Here is a 23,079-nt window from a genome sequence, read left to right as displayed (position 1 = left end):
CTTTATCCATTTCCCTATATCTAGCTCTATGTCCACACAATTATTTCTATCTATATCTGTATTATTCATGCATCTATCTATCTTGTCTATCCAATTATCTCTCTGCTTCTTCTTTCTCCTCTCTGTATCTGTCTCTTTCTGTGTGTCTGTGTCTTTGTCTGTCTGTCTGTCTGTCTGTCTGTCTGTCTGTCTCTCTCTCTCTCTCTCTCTCTCTCTCTCTCTCTCTCTCTCTCTCTCTCTCTCTCTCTCTCTCTCTCTCTCTCTCTCTCTATTTATAAGCGCCTGTTCCTTTGGCTCTTTACTCCTTCAGGTAAATTTCATCACAATGATTTTCATAGCCTAATTACAGGTTAACTTAAAACAATTCCAAGTACACCTGACTATTGTGCAACAGACTTTTCATTTACTTTGTTTCCCTACTTGTTCCTACTTGTATTACATGTGCCCCTCCCTGAGCTTAAAATAGAGCTAGAGATTGCTGACACCTCTGCTCCATAAAGCAATGTTCCAGCGACAAATAAGCCTGGGAAAAAAAGATGCATTAAAAAATCAAGACCAAGTAATGAAAACAAAAGCCTTTTAAACAGGTATACTTGAACAAAATTACTTCATAAACTTGGACAAAGATGCGAATTCTCAGTATGTTCATAAACCAGAAGATCAATGTGTTTTCTAAACATGAGCTGATACACTTTTTAACTGCATATTGTTTGCCAAAATATTGCATTTATTTGAAGACTGGAACTTTTTGGTGAAGGATTTTGCTGTCACTCTGTACCAGGTGGTGTAGATACAGCATAGCCTCATGCAAAACCTCATTCTCTGGCAGGCACTCTAGTGTAAGGCACACTTCTGGACTTACATTATCCTGCTGCATGGGACTATTTCTTTATCTTCAAGTAGTTGTACAAAGTAGTTTCAATTCAACATATCTTAATACAAAATATCTTGATCAATATTACACCTTCCATCATTCTCCTCCATCTGTCCCAACCCCACCTATCTCACTGAATTACCTGGCTTCATTTTCACGTATATTATACATACATGAATTATGATGATGATTTTCTGTGCAATTCCACACAAGACTTGTTTACTTTTCTTCCTTGGATTCTTTACTTAATCATTAAAAGTTTCCTTTTTGAGTTGAAATGAAGAAAAATTATTGGCTAAGAAATAATTGTACTTTTGATATTTTGGATTGGTTATACCAATTACGTATACCAATAATGTATACCAATGTAAACACTAAGAATATTGTGTTGCTGCTTACCTATTGTAACATTACAACTCCAGACACAAGATCTTGATGGCCTTCTATACGTGCTACTCTCTTAGCCTTCCCTGTATATCAGGGTTGTAGAGTTTTGGCTCTGGTGCCTGCTTCTTGATAGGCTTTGTCTTTATTTCCTCTTGGTATATTTTCCTACTCTGGCCCTGGGTACCTCTTCTCTCCTTGCAGACCTCATTTGTTCCAGGTCCATTTCAGACCTTCATGGAGTCTTCATCTGCTCACTTGCTCAGATTATTCCTGCTGGAGTCTACTTTTAATGTTCCCAGTGGTTTGTTCCTATTGTTTTGACATCTGACCATGTTCTGTGTGTGTGTGTGTGTGTGTGTGTGTCCCTGTGTCTATATCTCTCTCTGTCTCTCAATCTCTGTGTGTGTGTGTGTGTGTGTGTGTGTGTGTGTGTGTGTCCCTGTGTCTATATCTCTCTCTGTCTCTCAATCTCTGTCTCCGTCTCCCTTTCCCCATCCTAGGGAAATTGCAAGTTCTCTGGAACCAGTAGTTTTATCTTTTACTTTCTCCAGTGAAGCTGCAATTGGTTAATCATAAAGAACTAATTGCCAGTGGCTCATGCCTGTAATCCTAGCTACTCAGGAGGCTGAGATCTGAGGATCGCAGTTCAAAGCCAGCCCGGGCAGGAAAGTCCATGACACTCTTATTTCCAATAAACCACCAGAAAAAACTGGAAGTGGCACTGTAGCTCAAGTAGTAGAGTGCTAGTCTTGAGCTGAAGAGCTGAGGGACAGCCCTCAGGCCCAGAGTTCAAGCCCCATGACTGACAAAAAAAAAAAAGAACCTCATGGTTTGAACGTGAATTTTATTCCTTTTCTTCTAATGTTCTAGGTGATATTTTTGTGGGTTCATTAGATCAAGTGAAATGTAGTAGTCATCTTCCTATGAGGACTTAAGGTTGAACAACACTAATAGACTACAAAAGTTTCTCTTGTTTCGTTTGTTTAGCAAATGCATGCTGCCATATTTTATGCATTAAATGCCATGCTAGTTGTAAGAACAGAGTCATATAGCTATATGCTTGTATGTTGTAATAAATGCTATGAAATCAGAGTGTGGACCATAAGAGAGAATGACAGAGACTTTGAACCTAAACCAGATCCCCAACGACATGTTTCTGCAACCTTTGGGTGTTTTCTGTGCAGTGTTCTACAGAGACCCTTCTCTCTTAAGTATAGAGACCTGGCTGTCATTATTAAGCATAAGTACTACCAAGCCCTAGAAAACCTGATCAGTGTACTAGTCTGCATGATTCAGAAAAATCAGGATCAAGAATGGATGTCACAGGAAGAAGTGTGGTTCAACTGTTAGCACTCCAGCCTTGAGTAGAAAAAGCTAAGCAAGAGTACAAGGCCCTAAGTTCAAACCCCACTACAAGCAAAAATATTTAAGTAAATAATGAAATTGGAAGAGGAAATTTTATTCCTCATATACTCTTATAATTAAAAAAAAAAAGAATGAAGTCACACAATACCCATTAGCAGAACTCCCAGAGAAGGAGACAAGCCAAACCAGTATGGAATGGAATGAAAGGGGCTGATTCAAACAGCAAAATGCTTCTAGAGTTTGAGGAGGAAGCGGCTGACTTACTACACGAAGAGAACAACTGTAGTTAAGCATGCGGTTTTATTCTGGTTGTATGTAAACACATTACAGACTCTGATAAAATTTATAGGTTTGAATTTTTCTCACCTTGCATTCCTAAGGAAGCATTTATAAAACGTGCTATTCCTCAGGACTATCCACTGTCAAGAAAAATCAATGGAATCATCACAATTCAAACCTTATTAAAATAAACATTCTGGCCTAGAATGTTCGAGAACAACTTGTTATGGAAGTTGTATGCTTAGAGGACATTTTGTAAGAGAACAGACATTGAGAGGATGCTTTTCAATATCTGTGTCTTTGTCCAACCCTGGGCCCAGTAAATAAAACTGACTGAGCAGGGTTCCCAGATGTATAATACTGTGTGGTCCATTTCTGAAACTAAGACTAGTTAACCTTTGGGTAAGTCCTAAATACCTTAGATCATAACGTTGGAATTGGCATTCTGTTCTCACAGCATTGTTCGCTTTTGCTTCCTCCTCCCTTTACTGGTGCTTTTCCTCACTGTAATGACCTGGCTTTCCTCTGGCCTGCTTTTTAAATGGGAGTGTTTTTCTTCTCACTCTGAAGTTGGAATGGGGTGACTCATCCTAAGCAAATCCTTCTACTACTTGAACTTTGAAAATTGGTCATAAACTTGGCCTTGAAGCCCTAGAGGCATTTATTTCTCTTCTAAGATTAGTGAGCCCTGCCTAGAACCTCTTGGCTGCCTGGAACTCCGTCATCCTTAATCCTCTCTCTGTTAACCATAGTCATATATACAGGGTGAGGGTTGCTGAGGTATTTGGAGTCCTTTCTCTCTATGTCTCTCTCTGTCACTCTCTTTCTCTCTCCCTTCCTCCCTTCCTCCCTCCCTCTCTCCTCTCTCCTCTTTCCTCTTTCTCCTCTCTTGTGCCAGTGAATTCAGGACATCAAGCTCTTGCTTAGCTTCTTCACTCAAAGCTGATGTTCTACCACTTGAATCACAGCTCCACTTCTTGCTTTTTGATGGTTAATTGGAAATAAGAGTCTCACAGACTTTTCTGCCAGAGCTGGCTTTGAAACACAATCCTTAAATCTTATCCCCCTGAGCTAGCTAGGATTACAGGTTTGAGCTACCAGTACCTGACTCTTTCTTATAGTCTTTACATAGGTGAGGAAAAGAAGGCTTGGAGATTTTTAGTAACTGGTCTAGGTTTACTTAATTGGAGCATGTGATTCTTAAATCTCAAAACTCTTCTTACTCAAGAAGAAAAATAAAATCTGAGGAAATTCCAGTAATTCTGCCTCTGAGAAATACAGCAGTCTCCTCTTCGCTACAGTTTAGTGACTGGCAGACAACTGTAGTTTAACAATACTAAATGGAAAGTTCTAAAAGTAAACAATTTATGTTTTCTTTTAAAAGAACTTTTTTTCTGAACTTCAAAAGGTTGTACAAGGGGGTTACAAGGGATAATGTGGCCATCTAAGTGTCCAATGCCTCCTGTTCAGTCATTCCTTCCATCATTCTTCCCTTCCCATATGCACCCCCACACACACCCCTGTAGCTAGGATTACAGGCATGAGTCACCTGCTCCTAGCTTCTGTTTTGCTTATGATGCTCTTCCTTTCTAGATTTTTAAGAACACCTCTATATGGACATACATTCTTTGTCTATATTTTAGGCACACAAGCGTGTAGAATAATCATGTAAAGCAGTGCAGAAAGGCCAGTGCTGTTTTGCTAGCTGAAGTTTATGTTAAAATAGCACAAAGCTTCCAGCTGCTGGTGGCTCATGCCTATAATCCTAGCTACTCAGGAGGCTGAGATCTGAGGATCACGGTTTAAAGCCAGCCCAGGCAGGAAAGTCTGTGAGACTCTTATCTCCAATTAACCACTCAGAAAACAGGAAGTGGCGCTGTGGCTCAAGTGGTAGAGTGCTTGCCTTGAGCCGAAGAGCTGAGGGTCACTGCCCAGATCCAGAGTTCAAGCCCCACAACTGACCAAAAAAAAAAAAAAAAAAAAAAAGGCACAAAACTGACCTAAACATGGCATTAGTTTTGTTATTGTTACAATGCTAAAATTTTCATTCCTTATATAAACAGTTCTTGTTTTTACATTAAGTAGTACAATAGCTTGTACTAATCAAAATTATAATTTCCCTCAAAAATCTTTGTGTGGCAAAAGCTAAACTTGGTGTTTTGGTGCTTAACACTGTCAGTGGGCACTTCAAGAACTGATGTTTTTTGTTGTTGTTTTGTTGTTTTTATTTTTGAGCTGTACTGCGGCTTGAATTTAGGCCTGGGCACTGTCCCTTAGCTTTTTCACTGAAGGCTGGTGCCCTACCACTTAAGCCACAGCTCTGCTTCCAGTTTTTTCTTTTGGACTTTTCTTCCTGGACTGGCTTTGAACTGTGATCCTCAGATCTCAGCCTCCTTAGTAACTAGGATTATAGGTATGAGCCCTAGTGCTGACCCTTAAGGAGTGCTATAGCTTGGTGCTGTCATCCATTAGAGCACATGACTTGCTCCTGAGAAAAGAAGAAAGCTTTAATGGCATCATGAGACTGGGATGAATCTTTAGAGTACTGACCATCACGGAGACTTTCTCCTCTGTTTACTGTTGTAGGCTGACAAGGTAGAAGAGGCATTGCATTTACTTTCTTTTGGTTATGAATAGTAAGCAGCATGTCTAGAAGAGGGAAACGCATACTTACCCTGCTATTTGTTTCTACAAGTGGATCAAGCTGTTTTGAAAATGCCTGCATAGCTTTGTACAGCTCTCTTGGCTGCACAAGATAGCAGAAGCAATGACCAATGAAATTTACAAACTTTTAGTGTGCTTAGTACTCAGATCTAACTCTACCATTCATGTTTAATTACATGCCCATGAGCAAAATCTTTGTGCTTGAACTTTGTTGTGTGTCCACACCTTACAGTCTATGCAATGCATCAGCCTCAGAAATTTCCTCTCACCACCATCTCTTCTGCAAACAAACTTTGGTGTGTGTGTGTGTGTGTGTGTGTGTGTGTGTGTGTGTGTGTGTGTGTGTGTGTGTGTGTGTGTGTGTGTGTGTGTGTGTGTGTTCCTGGTGTGTGTGTGTGTGTTTCCTGGTGTGTGTGTGTGTGTGTGTGTGTGTGTGTTTCCTGGGGCTTGAAGTTAGCACCTAGGCACTGTCCCTGAGCTCTTTTGCTCAAGGCTAGTGCTCTGCCACCTGAGCTACTACTCCACTTTTGGCTTTTTGGTGATTACTTGGAGATGAGTGTCTCACAGACTTTCCTGGTTGGCCTAGTTTTGAACCACAATCCTCAGATCTCAACCCCCTGAGTAGATAGAATTACAACTGTAAGCCACCAGTGCCTGGAAGGATAACGTCTTTTGGCTCTCTAGATGGTCTTTAGATAGCTTATACTGAAGACTTTGTCTTTGGAACCAATTTCCCTCAACTTCTAATTATTGGAAACTTAGAAAACTAGTATTCTACTTAATCAGCTTTTTTAGATCTTCCTTTTAGATCTTCCTTTTAAAGCTAATTTTTTATATGTTTTCAAGGGTGTTAGAAAAATAGAAGAGTGCATGTGGGACAGGCTTGGGGTTATAATCAAAGAACCATTTGTACCATTTATTACTGATAGCACCTAAAGTTGGGTTCTTATTCTCTGCCAATTAAAGAATTAAAGGCAGGAAAATGTTTAAAGCAGAGAACGCTAATTTGACAGTTAAGGAAAAACAGTAAAGACCACTCTTTAATCAGAGGGGCCTCAAAGATTGAAACCCATCTGGACCAGCCAGATATGCTGTCCCCTTACCCTCAGTCCCCAACCCCTGACTATTTTTTGTTTCATTGGTTGAGTGATGGCCATGAATCACTGGGAATCTCATGGTTGCTGTCCTTGCCTTAGAGCATGAGTGCAGAAGTTTTCTTTTAATTGGGTCTCCTGCTTGGAAGGCGTTTCTCCACAAGCACAGAATGGGGACATACACTACACTGCCACTCATGTAGGTGCATTACCCAGTGGGAACAAGAGACACATTCATCCCACCCACTTTTTTCCAAACTACCTTGACAAGACAGCTAACTCTCCCTCATAAGTGACATGGTCTTCAGCAATAACATAAATTCTTTGAGTCATAATACTGGTAGTAACACTGACGTTCACATGAACTTCACAGTCCAAGGTGAGGGTGGGATCTGTGAAAAATCTTTTAAGAGGCCCTGAGTCTGTTTAAGACTACTTAAGAGATACCACTACCTTTAATAAATATGGCTTTGTTGAATCGAAATTCACATACCATGCCTTCCACCCATTTCAAGGGCAGTGTTCAGTGGCTTAGTGAATACAGGTATGTGTAACCATTAGAACAGTCTGCTTAAAACACTTTTATTGTTTCAAAACCCCCACATCCTTTAGCTATCATTTTCTAACCCTTTCCCATGTCTAATTTTTACTTTGTGTTTATTTATAAATGATAATTTTAAATGAAACAAAGTAAGACTAAGATTTATTTATTTATTTAGTCGGTCATGGGGCCTGAACTCTGGGTCTAGGCACTGTCCCTAAGCTCTTCAGCTCAAGGCTAGCACTCTACCACTTGAGCCATGGCGCCACTTCCGGCTTTTTCTGCTTATGTGGTGCTGAGGAATTTAACCCAGGGCCTCATGCATGCAAGGCAAACATTCTAGCACTGAGTCACCTTCTCAGCCCAGAGACTAAGATTTCTGATGCATGACATTGAAATACTGCTTCCTATGCAGGCAGGCCTGTGAAAAGGACTTTCTAGTTAGCCATCTGATTGCACTGGCAGGAGCAGGGTGGGTAAGCAGAGTCATGTCACTGGGAAGATTGCAATTCTGAGTTTGTTTCTATTTTGAGACACAGGAAAGAAGGATGAGTACTCATTGTTGAAGTTAGGCCACAAATGTTGTCATGGCTCTGTGAGAAGGCTGGAACAAGGAATGCATGGGTGGGCAGAGGGGCCAGCTGGAAGCTGCCACCTAGAAGCAGATCTACTTGGCCCCAGGAATTCCAAATTGTCAGGAACCTGATGGTACTTTTCCTTAAATTTGACTTAATGCAGCAGAAGAAGAAAGGAAAATGAAAAGAAGAAAGGGAGGAGCTATTTTTTGTGATAACCTGTGTGTGTACAATGTTTCTTGAGGAAAAAGCAACTCAGTTTTGGTCTCCTTTTTATTCCAGGCCGCCAGATCCCACCCTTGGACCCCCATGAAAATGGAAGCAGTGGAATGGTCAAGCTTGGGAGCCAGAGCTCGCAAGTCAGCCGACGGTGCTGCTGATCTGAGGCCTGAGCCTTTATCGTGGGCCCTGCTGAAGGAGCCTACTCTGGGGCTGGCACCCACCATACTCCTGAGAGACCTTCAGGGAGAGGAGCAGGAAATGTCCCTGAAAAACAAGATCTCAGAAAACGGAGGAAAAACAACAACAACAACCACATCATCCCAGCATGCCTGAAATCCATGAAATGCACCAGAGAGAGATTAGACTTAATAGGTATAGTTGCTTTTGCTAAAAATCTTAGAAAATTTTCAAGTTTATACACAATCTGGAAGTATACATTTTCCTCTGACTTCGGTATATAGCCAGATCCAGTTGTTTCTCCAGGGCCTTCATTACATGGCCAGCCATCACCACAAGGAAGTATCAGAGCAGAAGGCAAGTTTTTATCTGGCTTTGCAAGTAAGCCTTTATTATACTTTTCTGAAGAAAATCAGAGAACTGTAACTGGACCATCACTCAAGCTGAGACTTGAGAATCTCTAAAACAAAAGAAAGATACAATAGAGACCGGAATCTGTTTCTTTTTTTTTAATCTATTGATAAACTCCCTCCCCCCCCCATTTTTGGTCACATATAAACAAACCAAATCAGACTGAAAGATTGCTTATAGTATAGGTGTCGGGGTCTGGTTTCAGAGAGTCAGTTAAGTAGTTACTATATAAGGAAAGATATAAGTACTATTCAGGAGACCACTTAGCATACATCACCCCCCCAGGAAATAAATTCTCACACTTTAAGAGGCATATAATACACAAAGTCTTGTTCTACTAAGAGAATAGGTCATGGTTTCATATCTAAGGCAAAAATTAACCAAAAGATGTAAGTCTAAACTGTAAGGCAAACTTTCAATAATAGCAATTAATCATAGGGCACAGCAAACTCAGCCAGAAGAAGTATTACCACCATAAAATTCTAGACTCCCTTCCAAAGTGTCAAATCAGTGAAAGCATTTTAAATGATGCCAGGCTTGAGGAGGAAGACAATGGGGTCAATCATAGGTCTAACCTGGGGAATACCAATAAAAACTTTCCTTAACAGCCCCATTGTCTGCTCAGTTAAAGATGTCTGATTTCAAAGGAAGTAAAGAGAAAGCATGGAAAGAACAGCAAAAGTTTGAAAATTCAAATCTTATTTCTAGCTGAATGTTCAGAAAAGCCTGGGATGAAGAAGCAGCTGGTTTTCTTTTTTGGCTTTTTCTTTTTCTCGTACCAGCACTGGGGCTCCAATCAGGGCCTGGACTCTGTTCCTTAGCTTTTTCCGCTCACAGCTCTACTTCCAGCTTTTTGCTGGTTAATTGGAAGAAAGAATCTCATGGACTTTCCTACCTGGCTGTCTTTGAACCTCTATCCTCAGATCTCAGTTTCCTGAGTTGTTAATATTACAGGCGTGAGCCACTGATGCCCAACACAGCTGGTTTTCTTAACAGGGCTCTTACTAAGAGATGATTCTTAAAGATTAGAAGTACTCTTGGCTATCAAAGGGCCAGGAAGCCATGAAGGCATAGCAAGAAAGTGGGTCAGCTTACAGCATGCCAATAGAGGCCACCTGACACCTTCTATCCATGAATGCTCAAAGCCAGCAAATTCTTATTGACAAGTTACAGTGTGAAAGCTGGGAAAGAGACTCTAAGCTGATTCAAAGCTGTGAGTTTCCAATAACTCAGTCCTTACTGCTGCTGTAGGGATATATCACAACTATGCCACCAAATTCCTGAAGGACAAGATACACTGAATCATGTCGTCCATAGAAAGAAGGAGCTGGAGAGCCCAGGGCTAAGTTTACACTTGTTTTCTTTTTTGTTATCTGGATTCACTATATTGCCCAGGCTGGCCTCAAACTTCTGGCTTAAGAGCTTCCATTTCAGCCTTCCAACTAGCTGAGACTACAGGTATTCAACATCATACCAATTTTGCATTTTTTGTAGATGGTCAATGAGGAAACAGGACTAGATTCCAGCCACAGATTTGAGCTTTTCACTTCAACTCCCAACTTGGGAGAGCTGAATGGCAATCATAGACTGTGAAGGCTAGAAAACACCAAATTTTGGATCAAGAGGGTCACATGCTGGTCAAGACAGGCCATCTCAGAAACTGCAGCAAGTAGTATTTGGGTGTCTCAGTAGTCTTAACAAGGATCATTAAAGCAATCTGCTAGGAATTAGCACAACTCTTGCCAAAGGGAAAGAAATGAGTTGTGCATTGAAGTGACCTCTTTCCAAGTGACATGCGGACTTTTCTGAACCTTTCCTGTACAGCTCTTCCTCAGAGTCTGGGTTTCTCTAGCCAGCAACACAGATTTCCAAGTTAAGATGGTACCTGTGAGCCTAGCTGATAGCATCGCAGCATTTGGCTAGGTGGCAGTATTTGTATTTTACATAAAATGTCTGGAGTTAACCCATATAGTGAGCTAACCACTAATGAACCCTTGGTTTTATTTCAGAAGCAAATGAGGTTATAAAAAACACTCTTGTGGAAAAAAAAAAAAAACACTCTTGTGTATGTGTGCACCAGGACTAGATGCTGTCCCTTAGTTTTCATGCTCAAAGCTGGCATTTTACCACTTGAGCCACAGCTCCACACCCATGAAACACTTTTTTGTTGCCTTATTTCATACACCTTCAATTGTGCCTTAGCTATTGAAGCCAGCAGAGGACAAAGGGCTATAATCACCACAAGGAGATAAGAGAGTAGATGAACCTTGGGCACATAGTATCTTGAGTTTTTCCTGAAAATAGATACTTCATGCTTGTCTACAATGGCACTTGCCTATTTTCTTGATTTTAGCTTGACATGATTTTCTAGTTGTTTTAAGTTGAGCCATCAGCATTTAACAATAGTATGAAAAGACCTAGAAATTGCTTTTGCTCAAAATGTCAAGTAGTTTTATGGGATGTGCATCTTGGCCTCATCTCCCAAAATTTACCCTTTCCCCATTTTCATGTGTAATATGTGTGTATATGTGTAAATATGATTTTGTATTGGTTATACTGGCATGTAATCCTTTTCAAACAGTGTGGGAGCTGGCTCAAGCTTTGAAGATAGCCTGGGCAGGAAAGTCTGTGAGTCTTTTATCTCCAATTAACCACCAAAAAGCCAGAGTAAAGCTCTAGCTCAAGTGCTAGAGTTCTAGCTTGAGTAGAAAAGCTAAGGCGCTGATTTCAAGCCCTGATACCAGCATAACAAGAATCAAAACAGCAACAAAAGAACAGTGTGGGTTTGGCTCACAGGCATGTGCTTTATAAGGTTGGGCTTATAAAGCTTAAGTGGGGTTCTTAACCCCTGAGAATAGCAGTGGAGTCACGCAAACATTTCCCACAGATACTGAATTGACTTGCCACTTTCCAGACTAGAAGTGGTTCATTAGGATGCTGTATAGGACATTAACTTTGCAAAGCATAAGGTTGAAGACTTCAAGCTGAGTTTTAGCCAACCATTGGGCTATGCCCTGATGAAAACCAAGCTCTATTCCTGAGGGAAGTTTGGATGACTGAGCTATTTCCTCAAAGGTCAACGCTGAGGCCTACTATAGCCAGAAGTGGGCTTCACTTCTCACTACTCTGCCAAACAGAGTGGTCAGCCAGCCAGCTTCTGAACCAGAGGTCTCTGAGCTGTGGTGAAGCCAAGCAGCTATGGAGATTGTATCACTCACTACCATTGACCAGAGACCCAGTGACAGTGTGCAATCACACCAACTGCAGCCTTTTCCTTCTGCCTCTGCAAAGGTCTTCCACTGGGCTGGACCCGGTTCTTGCATTTGCAAGATTCCTCTACAGAGGATCTTTGCACCTTGTCCTCTATTGCATAGTAAAGTGCTCCTTTGGCAAAACCTCTTTCTATCCATTATTTTGGGTTTTAACACACACTGTTCTGTATTAATAAAATATTTTAAGTTTTACCACATTTGTCTGTTTCTTATTACTCAAAAATTTTTGAATTGCTTTTAATTCAGAATTAAGAGTGGTAATTCTCCAGAGAAATAAATGCATTGTACCTCTGAATACATGTAGAAGGATGTTCATTGAGGCACTGGTGGCAATATGTATACAGATAAACAGTGCCAAGCACTAGTGGCTCATGATCCTAGCTACTCAGGAAGCTGAGATCTGAGAATCAGAGTTCATAGTCAATCTAAGACAAATCTGAGAGACTGTTATCACCTATTAACCAGCAAACAGCCAGAAGTGGAGGTGTGCCTCAAGTGGTAGAATATTAGCCTAGGATTAAAAGCTAAACAGGAGTTTGAGAGACTGAGTTCAAGTCCCAGTATCGACACACTCACACAAAAGGAAATGGAAGCAAAGTAGAGCACAGGCCCATGATGAAAGCTATGGGATAATTTGAATAAGTCAGTAATCTACATGGTATCAACATGCTTCTCAAAGGCAGAACATGAATTGCTAGGCTGCCATCCTGAACATCCATGAGGGTGTATAACAGGACTCATGGGAATTGTGCTATACACAACTTGAGTAACAGAACTGTGGCCTTTGCCACAGTTGAAAGTTGAATTACAAATGCTTATCAAATGCACAAAGAAAAGTATATTTGAGAAAGAGGATGGGAAGGAATAGGAGGAGAAGGGAGAGGACGAGAAAGAGGATGAAAAGAGGAGGAAGAAGAAACAAAACAGGACCTGCTCAGAATGGGGTCGTACTCCCAGATGAATCTTCTGGTTAGAAATCTTACCACAATGGGTCTGGGAAGGTGACTCAGTGGTAGAGTGCTTGCCTTGCATGCATGAGGCCCTGGGTTCGATTCCTCAGTACCACATAAGCAAAAAGAAAAAAGCCGGAAGTGGCGCTGTGGCTCAAGTGGTAGAGTGCTAGCCTTGAGCTGAAGAGCTGAGGGACAGCGCCCAGGCCCTGAGTTCAGGCCCCATGACCGGACCCACCCCCCAAAAAAAGAAATCTTACCACAAGTACTGTGAAAGAAAACAAAAGACCATGGGGTCAGGAGAGTTCATTAGCTCACCTGCTATCATCTACCTAAGAGAGGAGAAAAGCTCCAGATGGCCTACAGGTGTGTTGTATTTCCTCAGTATTTAAACTCATCAATTTATATTTATTCTGCTGCTTCATCAGTTTCATATACTGGCCTAAAAGCTATAAGTCCTATTTTAATTATTGTGCATTAATTTGCAGCCTAGATAAACTAGTAAGAGGGTTAAAACAAACAACAAAAATGCTCACATGAATTCAAAAGCCAGGGTTGCAATACAGGTCTCCAACATTTAAGTGTTGATATTGACAAAGGTGAGTTAAAAATATACTTAGGGCTGGGAGTGTAGCTTAGTGGTAGAGTGCTTGTCTAGCATACATGTAGCCCTGAGTTCAATTCCTCAGTATCACATAAACAGAAAAAGCTGGAAGTGGCGCTGTGGCTCAAGTAGTAGATTGCTAGTCTTGAGCAAAAGAAACTCAGGGACAGTGTTAGCCAAATTAGTCCTTTCCCATAGCTTAGTCCATTCCTTCCCTTCTCCACAGCTTAGCATGTTCCCTTCCTAGGCAACACTAGGCCCATGTAGTAAAGGCAGTAAATAATCAACTTCCAACACCCTCTACCTTGGGATGGTACTTCTCTGGGGCAGCTACCACTACATAAGGCAAGAGCCCCTTAGAGTGACCTTCAGGTCTGGGCAGTTGCAGGGCCCCTTACCTACTATTTGGACAGTAGCCATAAATCCTAGTCTGCCATGATGAAGCCCCTGGCCCTCACGTCCACACCAGAGTTCAGTCTCCTAGCCCCTTCTAGCCCCTCCTAAACCTCCTAGGTTATATAGGTCACCCCAGACAATAGCTGCTGCTTCTCACTTCTCCCTTGTGAGAAAGAGTCTTGCTGGCCCCCTTTCCCGGCAATAAACCTGTCTTTGTTCTCTGTACCTGGATGTCTGTGTAGTTCTCTGGCAAAGTCTAATAATCTTACAGTGTGTATTTAATATCATATATAATCTATTGCTTATAACAGTGCTCTGAGTTTAAGTTGGTATGAAACAATAAACACCATCTTTCAGTTTCTAAGGGCAGGAATTTGAAAGTGGCTTAGTTGAGTGAGTCTGGCTAGAGTAGCTAATACAACTAAATTGAGATGTTGGCTGGACTGAAAATATCTGAAGATTCAACTGCCTGGGATTCTGCATCCTAGACTCTAATTCACCAACTGTGGGCAGGAGGCCATATAATATGGCATAAGACCTCATTGTGTCGGATGCAGAAAGCTGAATTCAGTTAATCTAGTTCAGTTCTCTTACGTGACTTATAGTAGCTTCCAGCACTTTTGGTATAAACATGCTATCAGAATTTAAGTTTCTCTCACTTCTCACAAAAAGTATCAGGGTTCATGCACATTGCTAGAGGGCTTCTGTGAAAATCTGACTCATCTGTCTGGTCTGCAGTTTACAGACCCCATGCCCATCCACTCTTGGCCTTTCTGTCCTCTGTCTTGTATACCTGACTCAGGCCATTTCCTTCCCTCATTTGGAGCACCAGGGAGATTTTGGATGTAAGCAAGGGCCCCTTTGTATCTCCATCTACTCACCCATGCATTCCTCCATTCACTCACCTATCCACCCACTCACTTATGAGTCCACTCATCCCATCCACTCATCAAGTGCTGAATTAGTCCTCCATGCCCCATCAGATCTGCATAATTGTCAGGCTTACACAAAAGGAAATAGAAAAACAATGTAAGCCAAGAATGGCCAGAATGAGAAGTTCCTGCAACTACAGGTAAGCTACAGGCTGGAGTAGGCCTTTTGGCCACATGGGTAGAAACCTGGGCTCTTCTCTCTTCTTCAAAGGATCCTGAGGGAGTTATACAGCCTCTCAGTCTCAGTACTGAGTATCTAGTATCCAGTTCTGGGGATGACATCAAGATGAAGTGAAATCACGTGCACATGATTTTGGACAGGGAACTTGGTGTTTGTAATGATCTCATAAGCTTTGACTTTTCCCTGGAGCTGGGAAGAGCTCCTCTTACCTGATACTTTCTTTTTGTGATCTGTTCACTTTTTTTTTTTTTTTTTTTTTTTGCGGGGGGTGGGGAGGGGGGAAGCAATGATGTGTAGAGGTTAAGAAAGTCAGAGTCAGAAATTTAGAATCAGACCATCCAAATCCTGCTCCCTATTCTACCAGTTGCTGGTTGATGGAACTTTAGCAAATGAGCCCTGCCCCCCCCCGCCCCCTGAGCATGTTAAATGAAGATAGGCACGTACATGTATACATAACCACAATTCTGGAACCCAGAAAGCTTCATAAATTAAAAAGTTTTCAAGATAGGTCTGATGGCTCAGACATATAATCCTACTCAAGGGACTGAGTTCAAAACCAGCCCATGCTGAAAAATCTGTGAGAGTCTTATCTCCAATGAATCAGCAAAAAGCCAGAAGTGGAGCTGTGGTTCAAGTAGCAGAGTACTTGAGTGAAAAAACTATGGGATAGTGCCTAGGTCCTAAGTTCAAGCCCCAGTAATGGAGAGGGGGGAAGAAGAAGCTTAAGAAACCAATCCTGAACTGATGTGGGTGAATATTTGCTCACTAGCCTGTAGAAATACTACTGTGTTGTTTTGGTTTTGGTTGTTTGTGGGGCTTGAACTCAGGGCCTGGGCGCTGTCCCTGAGCTCTTTTGTTCAAGGCTGTTGCTCTACCACATTAAGCCATAGCTCCATTTCTAGTTTTTGAGTGATTAACTGGAGATGAGAGAGTCTCATGGGGATTTTTCTGCCTGGGCTAGCTTTGAACGGTGATCCTCAGATCTCAGCCTCCTGACTAGCTAGAATTACAAGCATGAGCCACCAGCACCTGTCTCTACTGTGTCTGATTATAGGATTCTCTCCAACTCTTTTGGGATGCTCTGTGGTAGACACACATTATACTACTTTTATAAAATTCAAACAACAATACTAATTCTGAAAGCATCTACCACCATCACATTAGCATATTATCAGCCCTTGGAAGCTAAGTCATGACCATGCCCTGAGGACTAAGCTAGCAGTGCTTGGGGTGAGACTGGTTCAAGAGGAGCTCCCATAATCCCACAAATGCTTTCTATTGGGAACATTATGCTCATGGTGCTACCTGAGTTGAGCCACAAGATTTTTTCTCAAAGAAGCATTTTTTTTTCTCTGTGGCCCTGGCACCAAGCAAAAATTCAAAAGGGTCCCAGTGCAGTGACTCACAACTATAATTCTAGCTATTGTGAGGCAGGGATCAGGAGGATAATAGTTCAGATCAGCTGGGGCAAAAAAGTTAATCAAATGCTACTGAATCAACTACTGAAAGCAGTGTACGGTGGCCCACACCTGTCATCAAAGCTACACAGGAAGCATAAGTAGGAGGATATAAATAGCATAAATAAGAGGTCCATGTGGGCCTAGGCATAAATGAAAGGCCCTATTTTGAAAAAAAAAAATAAAGCAAAATGAGTTGGGGATGTGGTTCATGTGGTAGAGAGCTTACCTAGCAAGCACAGAGCTCTGAGTTCAACAAGGAAAAACTCAAAACTGTCACAGCTGTGTTTTGGTGGCTCATGTCTATAATCTTAGCTACTTAGGAGGCTGGGATCTAAAGGTCATGGTTCAATGCCAGCTAGAGCAGGAAAACCAAGAGACTCTTATCTCCAGTTAACCACCAGAAAACCAGATGTGTCACTGTGGCTCAAAGTAGTAAAGCACTAGCCTTGAGTTAAAGAGCTCAGGGATAGTACCCAGGCCCTGAATTCAAGCCCTACAACTGAAATAAATAAGAGAGAAAAAACTATCAGTTATATGCCATATGAATCAAGCAGCCTGCTGTGTTAGACAGTCTCAAATATTTCACAGCTCATTTTAACAATCTTTATGTGGTTGATACTATTATTGTCTCCATTTTACAGATGAGTAGATAAAGGCTCAGGAGGGTAATTGCCCAAGATCATTAGACCTAAGTAAAATAGACTAGAGCTGGTAGCACATGCCTGTAATCCTAGCTACTCAGGAGGCTAAGAGCTGAGGATTGCAGTTCAAAGCCAGTCTAGGTACATCTTGAACCAATTAACCACCAGAAAATGTGGCTCAAATTGGTAGAGTGCCGCCTTAAGTAAAAAGAGCTCAGGGACAGATCCCAGACCCTGGATTCATGAACTACTTTCAAATTGTATCCTGTTCTGTCCACAAAACAAATCTGAGAAGAATGCATCATATTCATATTTATTAGACCTTCCTCCCCCTCCTTCTCATGCTGAGGACAGAACCCAGGGCCTTACACATCCTAGGCAAGCGCTCTGCCTCTGAGCTACATCCCTAGCCCAGTTCTTCTCATTTGTAAGGAAGGAGCAGAGGGAGTTTAATTTAATTCAGAGAAAGTAGGGCAAGCTGTATCCATGCCAAGGCCTGTCCTACTTTCTAAACTCATTCTCACATATGAGGAGGAAGTTTTGACTGGCGAACTTAGAGTTAATAGCTCAGACCAGAAGATCTGAATCACCCAATTAATAGAGACTTGCTGGTTTGCTTTCTCCTATCATCTGATCCCAAACTGCTGGTCTCACTGTCCTGGAATTGACAGCTCAGGCAGCTTCAAGTATCTTTTCATGTCTGTCCCTGACCTTGATGTTGAAACCATTGCTCAGCTCCCTCAGGAGCTCAGGCAATCCTCCATGCCCTAAGCCTGTCTCCTTCCAAAGTGTACATAAGGAAAATGTTGGGGGGAAACTCAACAAGACCTCTTCAACCAAGTGCTCAAGGTCAACAATGATCAGTCATGTTTAGTAGCATGTGCCTTCATATGTTTATAGTAAAAATAGTGAAGTAAGGGTCTAAGTAAGTCACCTTGCTTTCACAACCATTCTGTTGCCTAACCAGGTGATGGGGGCTGTCTACCCAGCTTCCAATGCCTAGAGGTGAGACAAACCATCCTTTGAATTGCAGATAAACTAAGTAGTTTAGATCCAAGAGAGGATGTGTAAACACATCCTGATGTTTAGCCCCAGAGAAATCCTACCTCTCAGATGATGGATGTGCCTGAAGGACAGGGCGGAGACTGGGATGATAGGTTACTGGACCTTCAATCCAGTGCCTTGAACTTGGGAGGTCCTGTCCTCAGAATTGTCTGGATTTTAGGGTCAGAGTAGAGCAGAGCAGATGCCATTATGCCAGGCTTCATGTGCTGTGTCTCCTGGCTCTCCTCTGGTCATCATGGTGTCCCATTCATAAGAGTTGATCTGGGTTATTGGTATTGTTTTTCTGCTCTTTCTTTCCTCTCCTGCTCTCATGGCTCAGTTTTCTAAGTGTTGTATATTCACAGGGCTGCAGGTCTCTGCAAGAAGAGTTGCCTGCATTCACCAGCTTTCCAATTCAACCTCTTTATCTTCTTCTCTATCTCACTGATGGGATTCACCCATCACCTATTCATTGGTTGCCAGTGGCTCACACCTGTAATCCTAGTTATTAGGGAGGCTGAGATCTGAACATTGCATTGGAAGCCATCCTAGGCAAGAAAGTCTGTGAGACTCTTATCTCCAATCAATCACACAAAAGAGCCAGAAGTGGAGCTGTGGCTCAAAGTGGTAGAGCACTAGACTTGAGTGATAAAACTCAGGGAGAGCACCCAGGTCCTGAGTTCAAGACCCACAACTGGGGGGAAAAATCACTTTACTTCTGTTTTTCTGCTTAAAGTTCACCACCCATGAGCAATATATCAGATAAACTAATTGAGGTAGAACTTTCCAATATTTTGAAGTTACCAGGTTTATTCCTAAGGAGTCTAGGAATAAAAGTCCATAATAAAGCAAGAACTGTGCTATCTGTATAGACACTGGCCAGGAAGCCTCAGTGTGAGGGAGAGAGGGACAATTGAGGGAGGAGCTATTGTGTCAGAGCACCATCAATGGGTCCCTTTTCTGGGAGAGAGCACCAGAATATACTATTTTTCTTTCATTTATTTTTCTGGTGCTGGTTCTGGGGCTTGAACTCATAGACTGGGTGCTGTCCCTTAGCTTTTTTTGCTCATAGCCAGTGCTCTACCATTTGAGCCATACCTCCACTTCCAAGAATACATTCTTAAGGAAATATGATTATGAAAATAAAATCTGTTTGAAAATGTCTCATTTGAAAATATCTGCATGTGGGCAAGACCAACAATGGACCTAGTACCCATGATCCCTGAAAATGGACGTGATAAGTAATTTTTGTTTCCCTTTTAGGGATGTTTTCTAATTTTTTATTATAAATGTGTATTGTTTATGAAAGTATAAAAGCACACATTTATACCAGGATAATGTGTGTGTGTGTGTGTGTGTGTGTGTGTGTTATTATTATGTCAGTTGTGGAGCCTGAACTCTGGTCTGGGCACTGTCCCTCAGCTCTCCAAGGCTAGTGCTCTACCACTTTGAGCCACAGCGCCACTTCTGGCTTTTTTCTTTTTGCTTATGTGGTGCTGAGGAATCGAACCCAGGGCCTCATGCAGGAGAAGTAAGCACTCTACCACTGAGCCACTTTCCCATATTTTTTTAAAGCTAGTCTCTAATGTTGTCTTTGTAAGGGTAGAAATGAATTCCCACTTTGTGTTGATACCAACTTCCTTGCATTCTGGGTGCAAATTAAGATTCCACCAACTTAGAGTGCTAGCCTTAAGCTGAAGAGCTGAGGGACAGTGCTCAGGCCCAGAGTTCAGGCCCCACGACCGGACCCAAAAAAAAAAAAAAAAAAAAGATTCCACCAACAAATGAGCCTGTTGAGGAGGCCATTATTCACTCCTTGCTCTGTTCCTCCTGCAAGGTGCCAGGTGGGAAGACTGTTTGAGCAGAATACCAACGTTCATTTACCTCTACCTCTAAGCAGAGAGGAAGTCTAGACCATGGTGGTTCATGCTAGATACAGCTCTAGCAGAAAGTTCCTGCAGCCAGCCCAGCTATGGCAGTGGTGGTCTCTGATTCCCTCCCTGTTTTTCTAGGGTTCCTGAGGCTACAGTAGCCTTGAAGGCCTCCCAGCATTCTGGGAAATGCTTCTGGACCCTTAACCTCAATAGGAGCTTTTCCATATGTTTTATTATTGCCTAAGCTATCCTATGCCAAAAATAGGTGGTGGTTTCTGTTTCCCGAGACACAACCCTCACATACATAAAGACTCTTGAGCAATTTGCAGACAGCTTGTACTGAAGGAAAACATATATTTTATGAGGAGAGCCATCAATATTTCAAGTTTCTTGGAAACCATGTGAAGTGTGGGAGGAAGAGTAGGAACTACTAGAACCTAACAGGCAAAATTGTAACCTAAAACTGGGAAGGAGAATAGCTCAGGGTCACAGATCTCGCATTTTATCTAAGATACAATGTAGCATAAACATTTTCTAAATAGATCATCTCTTTTCCCCCTACAGCCCTATCTCCTCAAAGAGCAGAGATACCAAATTATAAATGCTTGTTTGTAGGATTTCAGGGTAAAGAACACTTTCTCTTGGTGATAGCAGTTCAGTGTTTCAATTCCTCCACTTCCCTCCAACTATCTAGGGGTAAACATAGCTGTGCCAAGTGCTCTGGCCTCTTGCTGTTTTCCCATGTGAAGCAGTCAACCTAGCCTGATCCTAGATACAACTACAAGGACTGTGAGCGGGGCACCGGTAGCTCATACTTGTAATCCTAGCTACTCAGGAGACTGAGATCTGAGGATTGTGGTTCAAAGCCAGCCAGGGCAGGAAAAGTCCATGAGACTCTTATCTCCAATAAACCACTAACAAAACTGGAAGTGGTGCTGTGGCTTGAGTGGTAGAGTGCTAGCCTTGAACTGAAGAGCTGAGGAACAGAGCCCAGGCTCAGAGTTTAAGCTCTACTACCACCACCTCCACCATCACCACCACTACCAACAACAGCAAAAGAATTGGCTCAATGTCTATCAAATGCCCATTAAAGGCTTGACCTCCAGCCTGTGACACTATTGTAAGTGGTAGTGACCTTAAGAGATGAGGCCCAATGGGATATTTTCTGGTCACTGGAGGCTATGACCTTGAAAGAGACAGTAGAACCCCAGGCCCTTCTCTTTCCTTGCTTCCCAGACACCATGAGGTAAATAATTTCCTCTGTCACATTCACCTGCCATAATATACCATCTAACAACAGGTCCAAAGGAATGGGGCTAGCTGACTATCCGCTAAAATATCCAAAACTGTGAGTCCAAAACAAATCTGCCTTTCTTGCTCTCTCTCTCTTTTTTCCTTTCTTTCTCTTTCTTTTCTTCATTCCTCTGTCTCTGACTCTGTCTCTCTCCTTCTTTCTTTGTGCCAGTACTGGGGCTTGAACTCAGAACCTTGCACTCTTGCTTGGCTGGCTTTTTCACTCAAGGTTGGTGCTCTACCATTTGACCTATACCTCTACTTCTGCCTTTTTTCTCCACTAACATAAGAACATAGGAACTAGAGTTGCCTTTCAGGCTGGCTTTGACCCATGACTCTCAGATCAGTCTCCTGAGTAACTAGGAATACAGGCATGAGCCACCACTAGCCCCTGACACAAACCTTTCCACTTTTAAATTGATATCTCAGGTATTTGTTGCATTGATGGAAAGCTGACCAACAGAAGGACTTACATTACTTATGTCCAATCTTATGTTTTTGCTTCCTTTCTCCTAATACTAAGGAAGAATATATTAGATGATAAGTGCCTGATATTTATTCTCATTATCTGCTTTAAAATGTTGCACAATCAGCTGCTGAAGCCTTTTATAGTAGAGAATAAATTCATACATTACATCCTAAAGTTCTGTTAACTCTTTACCCAAAGCCAATCAGCCAAGAAAGAAATAGCTTTATTTTGTCAGGATGAGCTCTTTCCTTAGAAAAGGATTAAGTAACAATATCAGAAATTATGAATTTACAAGTCGTTTAAGGATACAGGTGGACCTGATGCAACTATGAGAAGTACAAGTTGTCATGTCAAAAACGAACTTTACAACTTTGGTCCGGGGCGGGGGGGGGGGGGGGTTGGGGGGGGGAGGAGGCTGGGAAGGGATGTGAAGGGTAAACAAAGGAGGAGGCTGCAATGCTTGATAAGAAATGTACTCATTATCTTGCCCATGTAATTGTAACCCCTCTGTACAGCATGTTCACAAAAAATTTAAATTTAAAAAAAATTATGAATTTGCTAAGACCAACATCTCTTTCCTCCATCTCTACTCCCCCTTAAAAATACATTTCAGCTGGGTGATCTGAGCTACTCAGGAGACAGATCTGAGAATTGTGGCATGGGACCAGACCAGGAAGAAAAGTCTTATCAGCAGTTAACCAGCAGAAATCTGAGGTAGAGCTGTGGCTCAAGTGCTACATAGTGCCAATCTTGAGCAAAATAGACAAACAAAAGCAGGAGGCCCTGAGTTCAAGTCCCAGTATCAGCATCCACATACATACAAAATATGATTGGTATAAATAATAATAGATGTTCTGAAGCTTCTATTTTACTTAGGCAATCTTTTTAGTTTCAACTCTCACACTGATGTGGTAAAACAAAAAAAGTATACATCAAGAATATAAAACTCTATGTTGACCCATATCTTGAGCGGCATGTGTTCTAAAGAGACTGGGAAATAAACAAGTAGTCTAAAACTGACAGACTTCCAGATATTCCTGGAGGAAAGGTATTTATGTGCTAAGGATCTAACCCAGGGTCTTATACATACCAGGCAAGCTTTCCACCACTCAACTCCCTCCTCATTACTGAGGAAAGGGATTGGATTTCAATTCTACAGAATGGGCTAGGATGGAGCACGAGGAGGGTGAGAGTAAGAAGATGGTAAACTGGAGGTACTGAAAAAGTATAGGTGAAGTTCATGGAGGTGGAAGATGGGGACAGAGGCTATATGACAGAAGCTGGACATTTGCCATCAGGTGACAGCTTTCCAAAAAAGGCTAGAATGATCTTGGGACATGTAGTTATGCTGTGGTTTCCATATGGTATGTCTTC

At 41.9% G+C, this 23,079-nt stretch overlaps 1 protein-coding gene across 1 annotated transcript in view; it reads left to right on the top strand.

Moving 5' to 3' along the window:
- Nucleotides 1–12,053, top strand: part of Rab31 (RAB31, member RAS oncogene family) — a 142,090-nt gene extending 130,037 nt beyond the window's left edge. The window contains exon 7 of the mRNA XM_070029640.1: nucleotides 8,062–12,053. Coding sequence (XP_069885741.1) covers nucleotides 8,062–8,159 — 98 coding nt within the window. The 3' untranslated portion in view covers nucleotides 8,160–12,053. The remainder of the gene's footprint in view (nucleotides 1–8,061) is intronic.
- Nucleotides 12,054–23,079: the final 11,026 nt, after the last annotated feature.

The sequence above is a fragment of the Dipodomys merriami genome, unplaced genomic scaffold (assembly GCF_024711535.1).
Source record: "Dipodomys merriami isolate MVZ:Mamm:240054 unplaced genomic scaffold, mDipMer1.0.p SCAF_2, whole genome shotgun sequence".
Classification (NCBI taxonomy): domain Eukaryota; kingdom Metazoa; phylum Chordata; class Mammalia; order Rodentia; family Heteromyidae; genus Dipodomys; species Dipodomys merriami.
Note: the sequence above shows the minus strand (reverse complement) of the source record. Positions and strands in the feature narration are given on the sequence as shown.